We start from the raw sequence: 17,439 nt of genomic DNA, 5'->3' as shown, positions 1-17,439 counted from the left end.
CTCAACCGGAACGAACAATCAGTGTCGCCGCCACCTTCTACCATGTACGGAGCCGTGTAAGAATCCGTGCTCTCGGCTGGCTCGCCAGCGCGGAAACCACTTGGTCCCGGAGCAGGCTCAGGGTCAGCACTAGCAGCCAGCGCCGGCTCAGCAGGCGGCGCGGGCTCAGCATGCGGCGTGGGCTCAGCAGGCTGCGGGGAAGGCGACTCAGGTTCAACAGCAGACGCCGCCTCACTGGCGGCCGAGCCACGACGCCCCTGAAGTTGTCTGGCCATCCTCCACATCTCGCGAGCCTCCCTAGTTGCAATCGTATCCCGGTCAAATGACCCCATGGTAAGCTTCCGGTGCCTGCACTGGTCCTTCGTGGCAACCTCCTCCTGATACACTGTGCAGGCAGCTGGGCATGGAAAGCTGCGCTGAGGCTTGCACTTGCATTTCGCGACATCAAGAAGCTTGTTGAATTTCGCGGTGGCGGAGTTGCTGTGTCATTCTCTTTCTTTTTTTTATTTCTTGCTAATAGCTCTGTTGGGATGGTATCAATCCCTCTCGCTCAATTTTGTCACGTATTTAAGATCATGAACACGAATTGCTCCGTTGGTGAGTGGAGACCAATGTTGTGGGCCCCGAAACGACCGGTAGTGCCTCGGCAGGTTCACATATAAGGTCCCGGCTATAACACGGGGTCCTCCGAGCAAAGGGGAATTATCCAAGACCATGAATTAATACCCCTGTGCAATCAAGAGTGCACGGGCAGGTAAACAACACGACCCTCGATAGGAATGAAGTCTTCCGCAAGTGAGACCAAAGGAAGAGAGCCCTTGATCAAAGTAGAGGGCCCCTAAGCATCAAGCGTCTCCGTGCCTTACCTTACAAGAGCCCCAGCAGCAGCACAAGGCCCTCCAAGCAAGTGGAAAGAACCCGGGACTTATATGAAGGGCCCCTGAGCAACTGAGTGCACCCTGGCATATGGGAGCCGGGAAAAGTGTACAGGGCCTTTTGGGGGAATGGGAAGAGTCCGTGGAGGAAAACCCGATCAATTAACGGTGCTCAGGCATGGAGGCAGATAGCGTCCCAACAGCACATTGAGCGCTACGAGAAAATGCAAAAAGATCAAGGGCAACGTGGAAAGCTCCTAAGCGATCAGATCGCCCCGACAAGTGGACATATAGGGCCAGGCAACCAACATCGTAATGCCTCTAGACAGCGTAATGAGCTCCGAAATTTCCCCCAAGCAGCATTTTCTCAATTAGCGAAGAATGGACTTCGCTTACTTATGAACCCTCTACTTTTGCTAGCAATGCTTCTTGATCGTCTGTAGGCCCAAAGGCATCCAATTGTTTGTGTTTTTGTCAGAAAACTACGTCCGTCTGGCCGGTTATGGGCCCCTTCGCAGCCTTTAGGTACCCTCGGCATGGTCCATGGGGATGTTCTCATCCCTCCTCCCCCTCCCCCCTCTGCATTCGCACCGGCCCGAGCAGCTGAACAGAGGGGGCCCGCCAAGAACATAAGGTCATCCATTCAACTAAAAAATACTCACGACGCAATGTGTAGGGCTCTGAACGATCAAGTGCGTCCAAACAGGTTAACATATAGGGTACCCGTCAAGAGTGTAAGGCCCTCCTTTCCAATAGGAAGTGCCCAAGACCCATTGTAGAAGGCCCCCGGATGATCGAATGTGCCCGAGCAGGTTAACAGATAAGGTTCCCAAAAAAGCGTGGGGCCTTCCATCCAAATCGGAAGTATTTAAGACCCAATGCAGAGGACCCCCGAATAATCCAGTGCGTCAGAGCAGGTTAACATATAGGACCCCCGTCAAGAGCGTAGGGCCGTCCATGCAAATAGGAAGTACCTAAGACTGAATGTAGAGGGCCCCCGAATGATCGAGTATGCCCGAGCAGGTTAACAAATAGGACTCCAAACAGGAGCGTAGGGCCCTCCATTCGAATGGGAAGCACCGAAGACCCCATGTCGATAGCCCCAGAATGATCGAATGTGCCCGAACAGCTTATCAGAAGGGGCCTGACAAGAGCGTAGGGTCATCCATTAAAATAAGAAGTAGCCAAAACCCAGTGCGGAGAGACCCCGAAGGATGAAGTATACCAAAGCAGATTATCAGATGCCCCAAACAGAAGTGTAAGGCCCTAAATTCAAACACCATGACCCAATAAATAGGCCACGAACAGTCTAGTGTGGCTGAAGTGGCGAACAGATGGGGTCTCGGACAAGTGCGCAGGGTCCTTCATTCAGATAGGAAGTACCCAAGACACAATGCGCAAGGGCCCCGGATATTCGAGTGTGCCCGAACAGGTTAACAGATGGGGTCCCGGCAACAGCGTAGGGCCTTCCGTTCAAATATGAAATACCCACGACACGATGTAGAGGGCCCGGAATAATCGAGTGCCCCAGAGCAGGTTGACAGACAGGGCCCCCGAAAAGAGCGGTGGGCTCTCCATTCAAAAATGAAGTACCGAAAACCAGGTGTAGCATTGGCACAACATACGTGTCGATTTGCTTAGTTCGCCAGCCATCTTCTCCAAGATTATGAGCTATACCGAGTGGTTTGCAAAATGGCTATTTCAGCTCAAAACTCGCTACAAATGTGGAATACTCCCTTTAATCAGCGAATAAATATATTTGCTCGCGGGCCCTTCACTGCCGTTTTCGATTGCTTGTGGTTGCCTGCATGCTTATGGCTGAAGACGCCAAATTTTGTTACCTTTTGTGTGAAGGAACTACGTTTGTTTGCCTGGCTATGGGCCCCTTTTGAGCCTACTGTGGACTACATCCGGGTCGAAGGAGTGGGCATGTTTCTTTGCCCCGTCCTCCCCCTCCCCCCCCCCCCCCCCCCCCAACGCGGCCTCTCCTCTATCTGTCACTAATCGGATGGCAGGCGCTCTAACTAACTGAGTCATCGGGATTTACGATCTGGCAGATTCGAAAGAACGTGGAGGATCAAGGAAGTTCTGTTTCTGGCCTCCTCAAGGTCGACGTATTTCCGGTTTCAGCCATAATTCCTGAACGAGCTAGCAAGCCACATCGGGTGTTTCAAAATACACAATATATTTAGCTGCATGAGTTTTTAGGCCTGATACATAAATGAATCACCGGTGCGCCACTTTTGACGTTGGATTTGTTTGTGGGCATCCGGCACTCCTCGCCTGGCCGCACCCGTCCGGTGTGAACCTGTGCGGTTGTGCGTGAGAGGGCGTTTAGCGAGTATTTATGCATACGTTTTCATCTGCTGGAACTAGGGTCTCTTGCAACTTGGGCAGTCCTTGTTGTTAAGTTTTGTAACGTCTTTTAGAAACCTGTCCCGCTGCAATCATGACTGGTCGTCTCCCAGCTTGCGTGATCGACAATGGAACCGGGTGAGGAGAGCCAACTATCGCAAATTAACTACCTGGCCCTTTATTTTCTTGTGTCATTTCAGCTTACTATCGTTGGCGGGGGCGTCGAATACTGCAAGTTATTGGGGCAGGGGAGAGTGAGCAAAGAGCTTGAGAACTTGACCACCCTGAAATGTGTTTCAGAGGATTTTACCCACATCATTTTGGCTGTATCACTTGTCTTGTAGGTTTCTATTTCAGCGTCTTATTATGGGAGGCAAGCAGTACCAAAAATGAAATGACAAGCACTGTGCAATGCTTACTTTTTCTCATTGCATGTTATGTTTCATCAAGAATATGGAGAGGGACAAACTAAGATCTGGGGCTAATAAACAACACTACTGGACTCATGGTAGTTTTTCAGATTGTGCCATTTGCTCTATATTCTTTTTATTCTTTAATGTGGTGCTATGAGGAACATTATTGCTTAATTTGCTGCATGCTCTACACTTGTCCAAGGCTGGGAAGCAACAGAAGTATGTTATATGTCAGTGTCATTGGTCTCCCTGATAGCACTTAGATAAGTACCAGCTATCACTTTTGTTAAGGATATCCTTTATTAGGCTCTCTGCCCCCATGGCGTACTCAGTTCAGAGTCCTGTCCACCTCTCTGCCAGCACACCAGTCCAAAAAATACATCCACTGTGCTAGAAGCCTGTGCACTAAAGCCTTTGCTTCCTTGCAACAAATTCAGACCAGGTTAGACAGTGCTTAAGTTTGAATCATTTTTGCAAGCAATTTTTGGTAGAGTATCTTTGTCTGAAATTATGTTTGCTACGTCATGCTTCTATGAAACATTGACTCTCTGTGTTGAAATGGGTGGTGACTGTGCACTACATTCTGATGCTTCATTAACAGTGTGCACACACTGAAATGTTTGCCTCCAACTTGTGGCTGGTGATATGAGATATGTTTCAGGTGCAGGATAGGCCTTGTCAGTGCTGTGGCATGTTAAAATTTTGCCACAAAATTCTGCTTTTATCATCAGAAAGTGGGGCCAGGGTTCATATTACCAGCTCTAGTTAGCATGAATATGATCAGGCATTCTTGATGATTCTTCAATCAGCAAGGGTCATTTCAGTGTTTGTAGCTATGAGCTAATTTGCAGGGAGATCATCTAGCATGTTTCATGAAGCCTATCTTGTGTTGAATAGTGTAATCATGTCAATGTTAGTTCCAGTCAGATCCACAACATTGGCAATAGTTTTAAGTCCACTTGGCATATAGTTATTACAAGTAGTTTGACTTGCTCAAGCCACCTGGCTGCATGCAGCAGGAGGCACTCAGCCTGCCAACACACACTTGTCTGCAACAAGCACTGAAAGCTTGGAGGCTTTCAAGTTGGAAATGATCCTATATAGGTAAAATGATCAATAAGCCTACAAGAAAATCCAGAATTTGAAATAGTATTAAGGATAGCATATTGACTAAGTGCTTTGATACATCAGTGATTCTTTTTTATAATGTGTTATTCATTGTGGGGTAAAATTGTGCTCCAACATTGCATTGTAAAGCCCATTACCAAATGGTTTTCATTATTTTATGTAAGCAAAATTGTTCAAGAATTGTCTCGTGAAGAACCAAATATCAGCTACAAATGATTGGAAATCCTCTTGTAAAGAGAACACTGATCACATTGGCATGCATTTGTACTTCTTTAATTCTACATGAAGCATAGGGGAGCCACAATATTGTATAGATGTTGAGGCTAGTAGAACATGCAGTGATTACTCTGGCATTAGTTAAAGCCGTCAGCTAGCAGCAGTTGGTGCTGGAGGAGTGAAAATAGCATGTGTATCAAGCTTTCTCTAGGGATCATCTGAATTTCCCTGGAGCATATGACTTCATTCACATTCTTCAATCCAGTTCAGGGATCACTCTGTGTGCACCAGACACAGGACAGCTGTTCTATAGTTCTATGTAAGAACATATTTAAATGGCAGTGAAGCAATATGATAATAATGAGGATTGCTTATGATTCATTCCTTGGGTGCATCCAAAGTTGGTTACTGTGGGTAAATGACCTCCAATACACCATGTTCAGAAGACTCTGCCCTCAAAGTCATGATATGCATCATATTTTGAAACATTGAATGCTTTCACAGCCACATACAATGTGACCCTAACAGTCACAAAAGTTTGTTAATATTTTTATACACCCTGAGTACCACTCCGTGCCAACAGAGACATGTGTGGAGCATTTTTCTGCACATAAACAGCCATTCCCCAGATTGAGGACGAACGACGACGAAACTGTTCACCGTGCCGGCCCTGTGCAGTCCGTCTGTCAGGCCGGTGACGGCTCGTGCTTCGGTCGTCTGCGGCAGGTACACAAAGCTGGGCTTCGCCGGCAACAAGGAGCCGCAGTTCATCATGCCGTCGGCGATCGCCATTCGCGAGTCGGCGCGCATCGGCGACCAGGCGGCGCGCCGGCTCGGCAAGGGTGTCGAGGACCTCGACTTCTTCATCGGCGACGAGGCGTTCGACGCCACCGGCTACGCCGTCAAGGTGCGCCGCCACGCGGGTCAGCGGCGGCGGCGGCGGCGGTCCGACGCCGATGGGCCGCCGGGCCGCCGGGCCGCCGGGCGCGCCGGGGTCGGTTCGGCCAGATGGGACCCGTCCGTCCATCTCGGCGTCCGCCGCAGATGCCGCGTCTGAACGGCCGGTCGGTCGCGCTCGGGCTATTTCACCAAGTGTTCCCTATAAAGGCGAAACAATTTCGCGTTTCGTGATCGTAAACGCAGCACGTGGCTTTTGCAGGCATCTGTGGCCTTTTCTGTTGGTCAGTTGAGTGGCTGTTGGTGCTGGTGGCTGCCCCCGCTGCCCCGCTGTTCTGGCATACGCCGCGCTGTGTACCCTGCCTACCGATATTGACCTGTGCGCGGGTCCGTCTGGCAGTACCCGGTCCGCCACGGCATCATCGAGGATTGGGACCTGATGGAGCGCTTCTGGGAGCAGTCCATCTTCAAGTACCTGCGTGCCGAGCCGGAAGACCATTACTTCCTGCTGACGGAGCCGCCGCTCAACCCGCCCGAGAACCGCGAGTACACGGCAGGTGCGCCCCCCCCCCCCCCCCAACCCGCCCGAGAACCGTGAGTACACGGCAGGTACGCCTCTTCGGCCCGCCCGAGAACCACGAGTACATGGCAGGTGCCCATCCCCATCCCGCCCGAAAACCGCGAGAACACGGCAGGTGCGCCTCCCCAACCCACCCTGGAGCCGCGAGTACACGGTAGGTGCGTCTCCTCGGCCCGCCCGAGAACTGCGAGTGCACGGTAGGTGTGCATCTCCAACCCGCCCGAGAACCGCGAGTACACGGCAGGTGCGCCTCCCCGACCTGCCCAAGAACCGCGAGTACGCGGCAGGTGCGCCTCCTCGGCCCGCCCGAGAACCGCAAATACATGGCAGGTGTGTATCCCCAACCCGCCCGAGAACCGCGAGCACACGGCAGATGCGCATCCCCAACCAACAAAGATTTCTGATTGGTCCAACAGTTAGGTAAAATTGCACCGATTGGTCTAACAATCAGGTAAAATTAGAAAGCTGTTTTGCCCGGCCTGATCCCACTCATTTTTGATCAGCAAGCATTCTGTGGCATCAATATGCACGCACACAAAAATAAGAACAACACCCGTGTATTATTCACGTGGTGTCAACTTACTGCCGTGAAATATCATGCGTGCAATGCACTGTATCTGTCGTGATCAAAACCCAACCCAACCCGACCTGAGAGTGGCAATGTGTCTTGAAATCACGCTGCCTTCCGGCGTGCCCGGTGTGCTGACGGTCTGCCGCGTGCCATGACCGTCCGCCACGTGCCGTGACCGTCCGCACGCCTGACTGCCGCCCGCCGCCGGCAGAGATCATGTTCGAATCGTTCAACGTGCCGGGCCTGTACATCGCGGTGCAGGCGGTGCTGGCGCTGGCCGCCTCCTGGACGAGCCGGCAGGTGGGCGACCGCACCCTGACAGGCACCGTCATCGACAGCGGCGACGGCGTCACCCACGTCATCCCCGTGGTGAGTCGGTTGGCGCGGCTCGACCACTGCCACGCGCCGATGGGCATCTATCGCCTATATCGCCTATCAGCTATAGGTGTGGTCCGGCGTTGCCTTCCGGGCAGTGACTGGTGCTCTCCGCCGTGATGGACCTGTACATGTGATAGGGGTCGAGTTATTCAGGGGAGCTGTGTAGTTATCGGTGGCCCTGTGCCGCCGGATTGGGGCTGTGGCGACTGGTGGGTGGTGTGGCTGGCTCGGGTGGCTTGGTGGGGCTCGGTGGCCCACTCGACCCGACCTTGACCCGACCTTGACCGGGCGCAGGCGGAGGGGTACGTGATCGGCAGCTGCATCAAGCATATCCCGATCGCTGGCCGCAACATCACCTACTTCATCCAGTCGCTGCTGCGCGAGCGTGAGGTGGGCGTGCCGCCCGAGCAGTCGCTCGAGACGGCCAAGGCCATCAAGGAGAGGTGAGCGACGCAGCGGCGCCGCGGCCGGGCGCGACGGGCTCGCGTAGCGGGCGACGGCGCTTCTGTTTTGGGTGGTGCGGGGCGGGCCTTTTGAACTCGTGTGCTGTTCTGAGTCATCAAATGCTGCTCACATGCCGTTTTAACCGTGCATGATTCAAGGTGATGCAGTGTAATTATGCCAAATGCGACTTGCGCCCATTGTAGTGACAGTTGTCGGTGCCCTGAAAGACATATGAATACCAGGGTGTCATAACAAACTGGCGGGCTCTGAACGTAGTGCCAACTGTGGCTGCAGTGGCTAGCTTATCGACAGATTAAGGACAGGGTGTTATGACTCACTAGTGCAGTACCATTCATTGTTGTATAGTTTGTGTGGTTGTATTAGCGATCTGATTAGTTGGTCAGCCAAGGCTCAGTTTCTTTGGGTTTCTCAATCTTCTTGGTGTGCCTGTGCAACGACACGGACGCGGCAGTCCTGCCCACAACATGTGACGTAATGCTTGATTGACATGTTCTACTCTGGCTGTAGTAATTGGTGTTTTGAGCACTGCATATTGATTGGTAACTTGCCTTTTAGGTGGTCGCATATGATCATTGTAGTGTTTGCAGGTATACTGGCTGCTTCTTCAGACAGCTATGTATTTGCATGCTGGCCATTCAGTTATACTTGTACAGAATTTGTTGTATTTGTCCGAGTACGTCTTCATTGTATGTAACTGGAAGATTGGCTTCAGCTGGGCATCATTAGCCAGAGCTTCTTTGTACCCGTCAGGGTCTTGCTTTTGTAGCGCCGCCAGCGGTGCCGTGCTGCATGACGGTACCGCGGACCGGTGGCCGTCTAAGAGGTGGCCGGCCGGCCGGGTCGTCTCTGTTCAGTGCCGCCCGATACCGGGAGCGGTGTGGTGTGAGGCGGTCTGCCCTCCCTGAGCACCCGGAGCGGGCCGGATGTGGTGTGGCCGGGCAGGAAGGGCCCCGATACGGCGCGGCGGCAGGACCGGGGCGCGCCCGCCCCGGTCCTACCGCCGCGGCCGGCCGCCGTCTGCCGGCCGCACGTGCACACAGGGCCCGGCAGTGGAGCGTGACCAGCTGTCCCAGCACACACGAGTGCCGGCATGCTGCAGTGGGATGGCCTGGTGCACCAACTAGATGTACGATGTTCTTGCTCGGTGCTGGGTTCATCGTTGTGAAACGCCGTCGATGGCAGTTGTCTCATCGATTCGAAATCACGTGTTGACATGGGCAACGAACCAAACAACTTTAGCAGGCAGGAAATCGTGTTTGAAGACAATTCTCCGTCATATGTATGGTTCCAAGAAGTTTTTAGAGGCTAATTACTGCGAATCCGTGGGAAAGAAGTAGCCGACGGAGCGGCCGTCTAAAACGGCCACCATCGCGGCGATCGTTTCGATTGGTCCAGCGGCGAGCTCACCTGAGCTTGTATTCGGTGGTCCTGGCTCACTGTCTGGTGCTGGCTGCTATCGAAGACCTACCACTGCGACTACGGCTGGACTCTGGCAGCGTGCGCTCGGCCGTGGCGGGGTGCTGATGTGGCCGCACGATACGCTGCTCGTGTGGTGATGATTGGAGATGTTAGGGCGCGTCGACTTGTGAGGTCACTGTTCGCCCAAAACGCTGCTCGTGTACTGAACGCGTGTCGTTGCGGTAATTTTCGGATCCTGAAACAGTTCAGTACAGTTGTACAGTGCCTGTGGCTGCGGCTGTCCGTGACTGCTGTTGTTTTCTCGTGATCTGTACGTTACCTAGCAGGAAGGTGCCGTGAATGAAGAATGTTGCTCGTTGCGAATGTTTTACCATGTTCGCAGTAGTGCTCCTGTGGGACGTTCAGTGAGTGCCCCATCGTCAAAGCCCGATTCTGTGAGCAGCGCGTGAGCCTCCAAACCTATTTCAGGTACTCCTACATATGTCCAGACATTCGCAAAAGAGTTCGCCAAGTACGACTCTGACCCGTCTAAGTGGATCCGGCAGTACCAGGGCGTCAACTCGGTGACCAAGCAGCCGTTCGAGGTGGACGTCGGCTACGAGCGCTTCCTGGGGCCCGAGATCTTCTTCCACCCGGAGGTAGGCTGTGCCACGGGCGGCGGGGGAGGGGAGGGGAGCGCCGTCACTGTCGGAACCCGCGGCAGTCCAGCCAGCCGGTCGGACGGACACCGGTGCCGAGGTGTGGTGTGGGCGCATCTGTGGCGCAGTCACTCCCGTGTTTGGTTGTGGAGTGGAGTTCGCTTTGGACGCATTTCGTATTATTGCTGGTTGGATGAACTTGCATGTCCGGATTACATGAATGCCTCCCAGCCCCACGCGATACGCGAGGCCCGACTGGCCAGCTCGGCGCCCTGTCGTGCCGGCCGTGCGTCACCTGCCCTGTTCAGCGCGTGCTCTGTGCCCTGTTCAGCGCGTGCTCCGTGCTCTGTCCAGCGCGTGCTCTGTGCCCTGTTCAGCGCATGCTCTGTGCCCTGTCCAGCGCGTGCTCTGTGCCCTGTTCAGCGCGCGCTCCGTGCCCCGTCCAGCGCGTGCTCCGTGCCCTGTCCGGCGCGTGCTCTGTGCCCTGTCCGGCGCGTGCTCCGTGCCCTGTCCGGCGCGTGCTCTGTGCCCTGTCCAGCGCGTGCTCTGTGCCCTGTCCGGCGCGCGCTCCATGCGTGGCTCCGGCGCCGCGGTCCGACCTCACGCGCGCCGTCTCGCCTCGGCCGGCCAGTTCGCCAACCCGGACTTCACCACGCCGATCTCGGAGATCGTGGACAACGTGATCCAGAGCTGCCCGATTGACGTGCGCCGGCCGCTGTACAAGAACATCGTGCTCTCGGGCGGCAGCACCATGTTCCGCGACTTCAGCCGCCGCCTGCAGCGTGACGTGAAGCGCCAGGTGGACGTACGCCTCAAGCGCAGCGAGGCGCTCAGCCAGGGACGCATCACGGTCAGTGGCCGCCGCTGCAGCGGGGCGGGCGGTACAGGCAGTCGGGTGTGGGCGGGGATGCGTCGCTGTCAGTGGGATATAGGCGGGGGCGCGTCGCTGTCAGTGGGGTGTGGGCAGGGACGCGTCGATGTCATTGGGGTGTGGACAGGGACGCGTCGATGTCAGTGGGTTGTGGGCAAGGACGTGTCGCTGTCATTGGGGTGTGGGCAGGGACGCGTCGCTGTCAGTGGGTTGTGGGCAGGACGCTTCGATGTCAGTCGGGTGTGGGCAGGGACGCGTCAATGTCAGTGGGGTGTGGGCAGGGACGCGTCGCTGCCAGTGGGGTGTGGGCAGGGACTTGTTAATGTCAGTGGGGTTTGGGCAGGGACTTGTCAATGTCAGTGGGGTGTGGGCAGGGACGCGTCGCTGCCAGTGGAGTGTGGGGCAGGGCTTGTCAATGTCAGTGGGGTGTGGGCAGGGACGCGTTGGTGTCATTGGGGTGTGGACAGGGACGCGTCGATGTCAGTGGGGTGTGGGCAGGGACTTGTCAATGTCAGTGGGGTGTGGGCAGGGACGCGTCGATGTTACTGGGGCGTGAGCAGGGCCGGGTGCAGTGAGGGTTTGAGCACGGTCAGCGCGGCGGCACATGACGTCAGTGAACTGATGCAGCTACGACCCGAAATGCATTCTGGATCGACGCGTGCCGCCTTCGCTCCTGCCGAGCGGAGGCCTGCGCCGTCGCTGGCAGCGTGAGCCGGCGCTGACTGACCGCGGCGGTCGCTGTTACAGCCGAAGCCGATGGACGTGCAGGTGATCTCGCACCACATGCAGCGCTACGCCGTCTGGTTCGGCGGCAGCATGCTTGCCTCAACGGTGGGTCCTGTCGCCGCCGGCACTGGGCGCTGGCGTCCGCCCTGGGGCGCCACCGCCACAGGCCGCCGATGGTCGGCTAGGTGGCGCTGGACGCACACATTAATTAGTGTTTGTGGTGCTGGATGTTGTGTGTTGCGCCAGTGAGCCGGAGTATTTTGCGAAATTCATTACACGCTTGAAGCGAGTGATCTGATGGGGAGAAGGTGGTGAGTTGCCTTCTTGGGTTGTGCGACTTTTAGAGGTTCTTGAGTCGAAATGTCAGGGCAAAATGTGATCGCTGTCGCGTCTTGCATCGCACCTTTAAGCCTCATCGCTTGAAATTGCATTGGATTTGGCGGCTAGCTAGCACGGTGGTTTGTCCGGCCACTGGCGTCAGGGTTGTGGGAGCCGCGGTGGGTTCCCCGGACAGCTTGTTTCCGCTGACGCAGCCGGCGGTCTGTGTTGACCTGTCGCTGACCGGCGCCGGCCCGTCCGCAGCCGGAGTTCTACCAGGTGTGCCACACCAAGGCGCAGTACGAGGAGTACGGACCCAGCATCTGCCGGCACAACCCGGTGTTCGGCACCATGTCGTGAGCTGGGCCGCTCGCGAGACCAGCACCTCTGCTGAGGAGAGACCGGCGCCGCTGCGCGCCATGATAAGCTCACACGCGAATTCCTTTTCTTACGATTTGTAGCGGTTCTCTGTCGCGCGCGTGAGACGCCATTCCATCTCGGTTCCGCGCCGGGCGGGGTGTGGCCGCGGCAAAGACGGGGAGCTGGCGGACTGCGCGCGTCGCGTGTAGCAGCGGTGTGAGAAGTGCGGGCCAAATCAGTGCTTTGTTGTTAATTTGGATATCAGCCGCCCGCGTGTGATTTGAATATTTAAATGAATACATTATCCCTGTATTGCCAGTTGTGTGCGGGTTACGCTGTATGACCGGGCTGTCGAAGCGTTTAAGATGAGGTGGGAATGTTGTGGACGTTTCCACACTCACTTGATGGGCGCTGCATGACCTTCAGCAGTCGATGCGCCCTAAAACCCCAAATCATCATCATCATCCACACTCACTTGAGCGCAGCCAGGAGTTTGACGTTCGGGGTATAAGAAGCACATTAGATTAGTTTTCCGGCTGTTGAAAGGGATTTGTCGTAATCTACGATGGCCGGGGCTGGGTGATTCTGAGGTTTCAGGGCCAGAATGTCAGGGTGATGCTGGTTTTGTACCCGGCCTCTAACGTGGCTAACGCTTTTGTAATTAAATTCATGGAGTTTTCTGGGAATCTGCATCTAGAGTTCAGCGTATTTCCGCAGTGCAACAGCGTCGGCTGGGATTTACTTGGCCGAAGTGCTCCTATTTATTGGCCTGGTTATTTCCTTCTGTTTCTTTTCTCTTATTTCTCAAGACGATCGGCATCAATTTATGACGTGCAGCATGTATGTAAAATATTACTCCAGCTCCCCCAAGTCCAAGCAATCTGTTGTAAACGTTTTGGCGATGCATTTGCACGGCCCACGTTTTTGACAATGCTTTTATAAACTGGCGGTAGAAATTCTAGCAATGCCGCAAAATGTAAAGCGGCGTTTCTGATACACGCGCAACATACATGCATACCACGCAAAATGCGTCCCGACCACGGTTCAGTCAAAGCTGACATGAGGAACGTAAGTATGACAAACACGATTCCAACGTAACCAAGATGCGTTGGTGCGTGTTTGACCAGATCCAGTGATGTTGGCAGATGTCGGACTAATGTTAGCTGTCGGTATTCCCACTGGAAACAAACCTTTCCGGGGAACAACAAAGCGCATGCTTAAGCGTCCCAAGAGTCGTTTCAATGCCCCGTACACCTTGTGAGTTTTGTACAGCTACAGCTACAGCCGCCGCCACAGCGCTAGCCTGTCTACTCAGTCCAGTACTGTGCGCGAGGCTTCGTGCTTCCAGAGCGCGGCCGGAAGTGTTTGCCTCAGTGGCCGGTCCATGGGAAGCCCGGAGGAGAGCTGAAAGTGGCTTTAAGCACTAGAATGGGAAGATATATGTGTTGAAGATCATGGGTTCGTTCTACCGATATCTTTTTTACCATTCGAAATCGCTTTATAGAAGGGAGTGTTCCACGTTTGAGGAATATTTAGAAAGTATGCTTTAGTGTAGCCTCAGGGCTACAATTAAGGCACAGCGTAGTGCCACCGCAGCACCATCCAGACATAATAAGGATAGCCATTTTAATTATGTTTGAACCCAAATTACGCTACCAACGCTTTGTAATATCGTGCGCGGCGTATTTATCCGCCAAGGGCCACATGCTGGCTTTTTAAGTGCAGGTAGATTATTTTTGCGACGTGTGTTTTTGTGATCCCGGGGCACGGAGCTGCATAGGTTAGCTTCAGATATGGCGCGCGGTGTATCTATCCGCCGCAGGCCACGTGCTGATCTTGCTAGACAAAAAAAGGGCCAAGTTAGCGTAACGTCACCTCAAAAAACCTTCTCCCTTGCTTTGCGCCGGGCAGCATATGTCGATTCAACGTAATTCTTGTCTGGCGTTATGCCGGGAAGTAATTTCCCCTCTCCTCGGCAGTGACCTTGGGTCCGTCGAAGGAAAAAAAGGCCTCGCATTGGCCCACAAAAAGCTGCTTTTTCGACGTGCGGGTACGGTTTTTGTTCGTTGTGTTTGGTCCAGGCGCTTGTTCCGCACAGGCGTGCCAGGACGATCAAGAGAGGACGAATCAAAACACCGACCCCGTCGGTGTATGGACACGTTCAGACAGAACAGTAACAGTCGGCAGTCGGAAAGATAGTGAAACGGACAGGTGGTGGGGGCCCTATCGGCCTGGCGCACCGACGGCCGGGCGCTCGGCGCTTACACCTCCGCAAAATGTGAGCCCGGCGGAGGAATCGCTGACCCCTCGGCGATTCTGTAAGTTCCTCGGCTTTTCCCCCTTTAGATAATTAAGAATAGGCGTTCTGTAGGTCTGTTTGAGACTACGTGCTCGCACATTAATTGAGATCTGTTATATGTCGCGCACTCCTTTCGTTCTTGCATCGTATCGTAGTTATTAGCATATCTAATGTACTCATATGTCCCTAATGTGTGTTGTTATATAGCGTGCCAACACCTGCCTGGTATTTCTCTATGTGTTTCAATGAACAGTCTGTGGGAAAAAACAGCTCGATGAATAATATGCGACCTGAATTTTGTGCCATGAGAGAGAACGTGCTGTACTCAGGTCGATGCCTTGGACGTTAATGTCTTTATCTTACATAGCTCATATAATTCGTACAGCTAAGGGCGACTGAATTTTCCACGAGTGCAGTGAAGGGGTTCTTGTCACCACGGGCTGAATGCGTCATAGATGCTTTGCCTTATGACTGCTTGCAGGGAGCGATGGAGTAAGTCCTACGCGGTACGTAGGTAATTGTCTAGCCGTGTGTCGAAAGGCCCCGTAACGTACAGAAATTAGTGAGCTGGCTGTTGGTCAATCTCTCCGTGACTCACAGATGAGTTGGGGCGCATTTTGACGCCGCTGGCCGCTGGTGAGAGTAGCAGTAGCACGTGTAGGGTACCGTTGGTGGATTCGCGACTCGCAGAACGTGAGATTCGCTTTTCAGCTGCCTTCTTGCGACTCCCAGAATGCGGAAGTCGAAAAAGGGCGTTGGGCGGTCGGAAAAAGTTGGCTGATTTTTCCGTCGGTGGATTGGCCTGTGGCCACCAAAGAGGGTTCGTTAAGGTGAGCATGAGTAACTGATCCTTAGCACTAGCAGTGAGTTCGATCGCTGAGGATACCGTTGTTAGGATTATTCCATCGACTCCAGAAGCGAGTTTCGCACATATGAGCCCACGAGGGATTCCGGCATGACGATGTGTGACTTTTCAGCTATATCGTTACTTCCTTCGACTCGATTTTTGCCGTCCGCGCGACTAGGATTATTGGCTCCTCATTTCTTGGCAAAGTTGTCATGCCCACCCGGCAGATTTTTGACCGCCACAGAACGACAATCACGACATTCCCAAAGCCCAGTTTGCATCAAAGCAGCAAATGCCGTGACTGACTGATGACTTCAAGTTCCCATCAGGTATGGATTTTGAGGTTACGTGCCCACACACGATGTTGTGTAATGCATAATGTCATGAATGCCCTTCAAGAGATATAAGTTGTACTCACTAATAGTCAACCTCACGAAAGTAGAGCTCCTTGGGAGTGATGCGTCTACCGGCAATAATCATATTTGTTTGGGTTAATTACATACCATTGTTAATGGCTTCTGTTGGCTGGTTGGCCCACTGTATTGACCTGCAGGAAATTACCATCGAGGCAATTCCCTGTCATAAACCGACTGAAAGGGGCGACTGCAAATGGTGGTGACAACATTGACTCACCGACATTACATGAGCTTTCACCAAACAGATGCTTTCGTCCTAACATGGGCAGCAAACGCCACTTTACTGGGATTCCACAAGTATTTATACATTAACACTGTCTCATGCATGCTTGTCACCGGTCATATTAAAGGAAGCCTATGAGTTTGTTCGCCACAAACAGTCTACAAGTTATGTGCAACGATCAGATCCCCAGATTATGAATGGCACCGTACAGCCATACATCACGTATGCCTTGCAATTTAGCTCCAGTAAATAGTAGCCGCCTGGTGCAAGGCTCGCCGCGGCATCACCACGTAGCCCCCCCCCCCCCCTCCCTCTCTCTCTCCCTCTCTCTCTCTATCGTTGCTGAATAATGCCGGAGCCGCTCGTCGGCTCGCCGGAAACCCACATCGGCTCACAACACTTTGTCGCCGGAATCATAGATCGGCAGCCTGGAATCCCTCATCGGCTCACGAACACTTTGTCGCCGGAATCATAGACCGGCGCCTTGGAAACCCCTCATCGGCTCACAACACTTTGTCGCCGGAATCATAGATCGGCAGCCTGGAATCCTCAATCGCCTCATAATACTCTGTCTCCGGAATCATAGATCGGCACCCTGGATTCCCACATCGGCTCACAGTGCTCTGTCGCCGGAATCATAGATCGGCATCCTGGAATCCCTCATCGGCTCACACGGGCGAACCTCGCCTTCTGGAGTTGCTGGAATAATTATAACAACGATACACTCAGCGGCCGAATTCATCGCCAGTGCTAAGGGTCAGTAAACCGTGGCCACCTTAGCGAACGCCCCTTGGTGTCGCATCCACCAACGGATAAAATCAACCAACTTTTGTGACCGCCCAATGCCCTTTTCGACTTACGCATTATGGGAGTCGGGAGAAGGCAGCTGAAAAGCGAATCTCACGTTCTGCGAGTCGCGAATCCATCAACGGTGCCCTACACGTGCTACTGCTACTCTCACTAGCGGACAGCAACGTGCAAAAATGCGCCCCACCTCATCTGTGAGTCGCGGAGAGATTGACTAACAGCCAACTCCCTAATCTCTGTACGGTACTGAGCCTTTCGACACACGGCTAGACAATTACCACGTACCGCGTAGAACTTACTCCATCGCTCCCCGCGAGGAGTCAGAAGGCAAAGCATCTATGACGCATTTAGCCCGTGGTGACAAAAATCCCTTCATTGTACTTGTGGAAAATTCACCGTCGCCCTAAGTGTCCGAAGTATGTCAGCTATGTAACATGAAGACGTTGGGGCCAAAGGCACGAACCTGACTACGGTGCGTCCTGTCTCGTGACACAACATTCAGGCTGCACATTATTCATTGACCTGTTTGTTTCCAACAGACTATTCGCATAGAGAAATATCAGGCAGGGGTCAGCACGCCATATGACAACACACATTAGGGGTATATTTGTATCTTAGATATGCTAATCACTGCGAT

At 53.7% G+C, this 17,439-nt stretch overlaps 1 protein-coding gene across 1 annotated transcript; it reads left to right on the top strand.

Moving 5' to 3' along the window:
• Nucleotides 1-3,142: 3,142 nt before the first annotated feature.
• On the top strand, nucleotides 3,143-12,524 carry LOC119099296 (actin-related protein 3-like). Its single transcript, XM_037222421.1, is given in 10 exon segments — nucleotides 3,143-3,368; nucleotides 5,714-5,894; nucleotides 6,285-6,441; nucleotides 7,247-7,404; nucleotides 7,708-7,856; nucleotides 9,766-9,790; nucleotides 9,792-9,935; nucleotides 10,567-10,785; nucleotides 11,554-11,637; nucleotides 12,115-12,524. Coding segments are annotated over 10 exon segments (1,257 nt in total). The 5' UTR covers nucleotides 3,143-3,324; the 3' UTR covers nucleotides 12,211-12,524.
• Nucleotides 12,525-17,439: the final 4,915 nt, after the last annotated feature.

Source organism: Pollicipes pollicipes, unplaced genomic scaffold, assembly GCF_011947565.3.
Source record: "Pollicipes pollicipes isolate AB1234 unplaced genomic scaffold, Ppol_2.1 Scaffold_4740;HRSCAF=5597_pilon_pilon_pilon, whole genome shotgun sequence".
NCBI lineage: Eukaryota > Metazoa > Arthropoda > Thecostraca > Pollicipedomorpha > Pollicipedidae > Pollicipes > Pollicipes pollicipes.
Note: the sequence above shows the minus strand (reverse complement) of the source record. Positions and strands in the feature narration are given on the sequence as shown.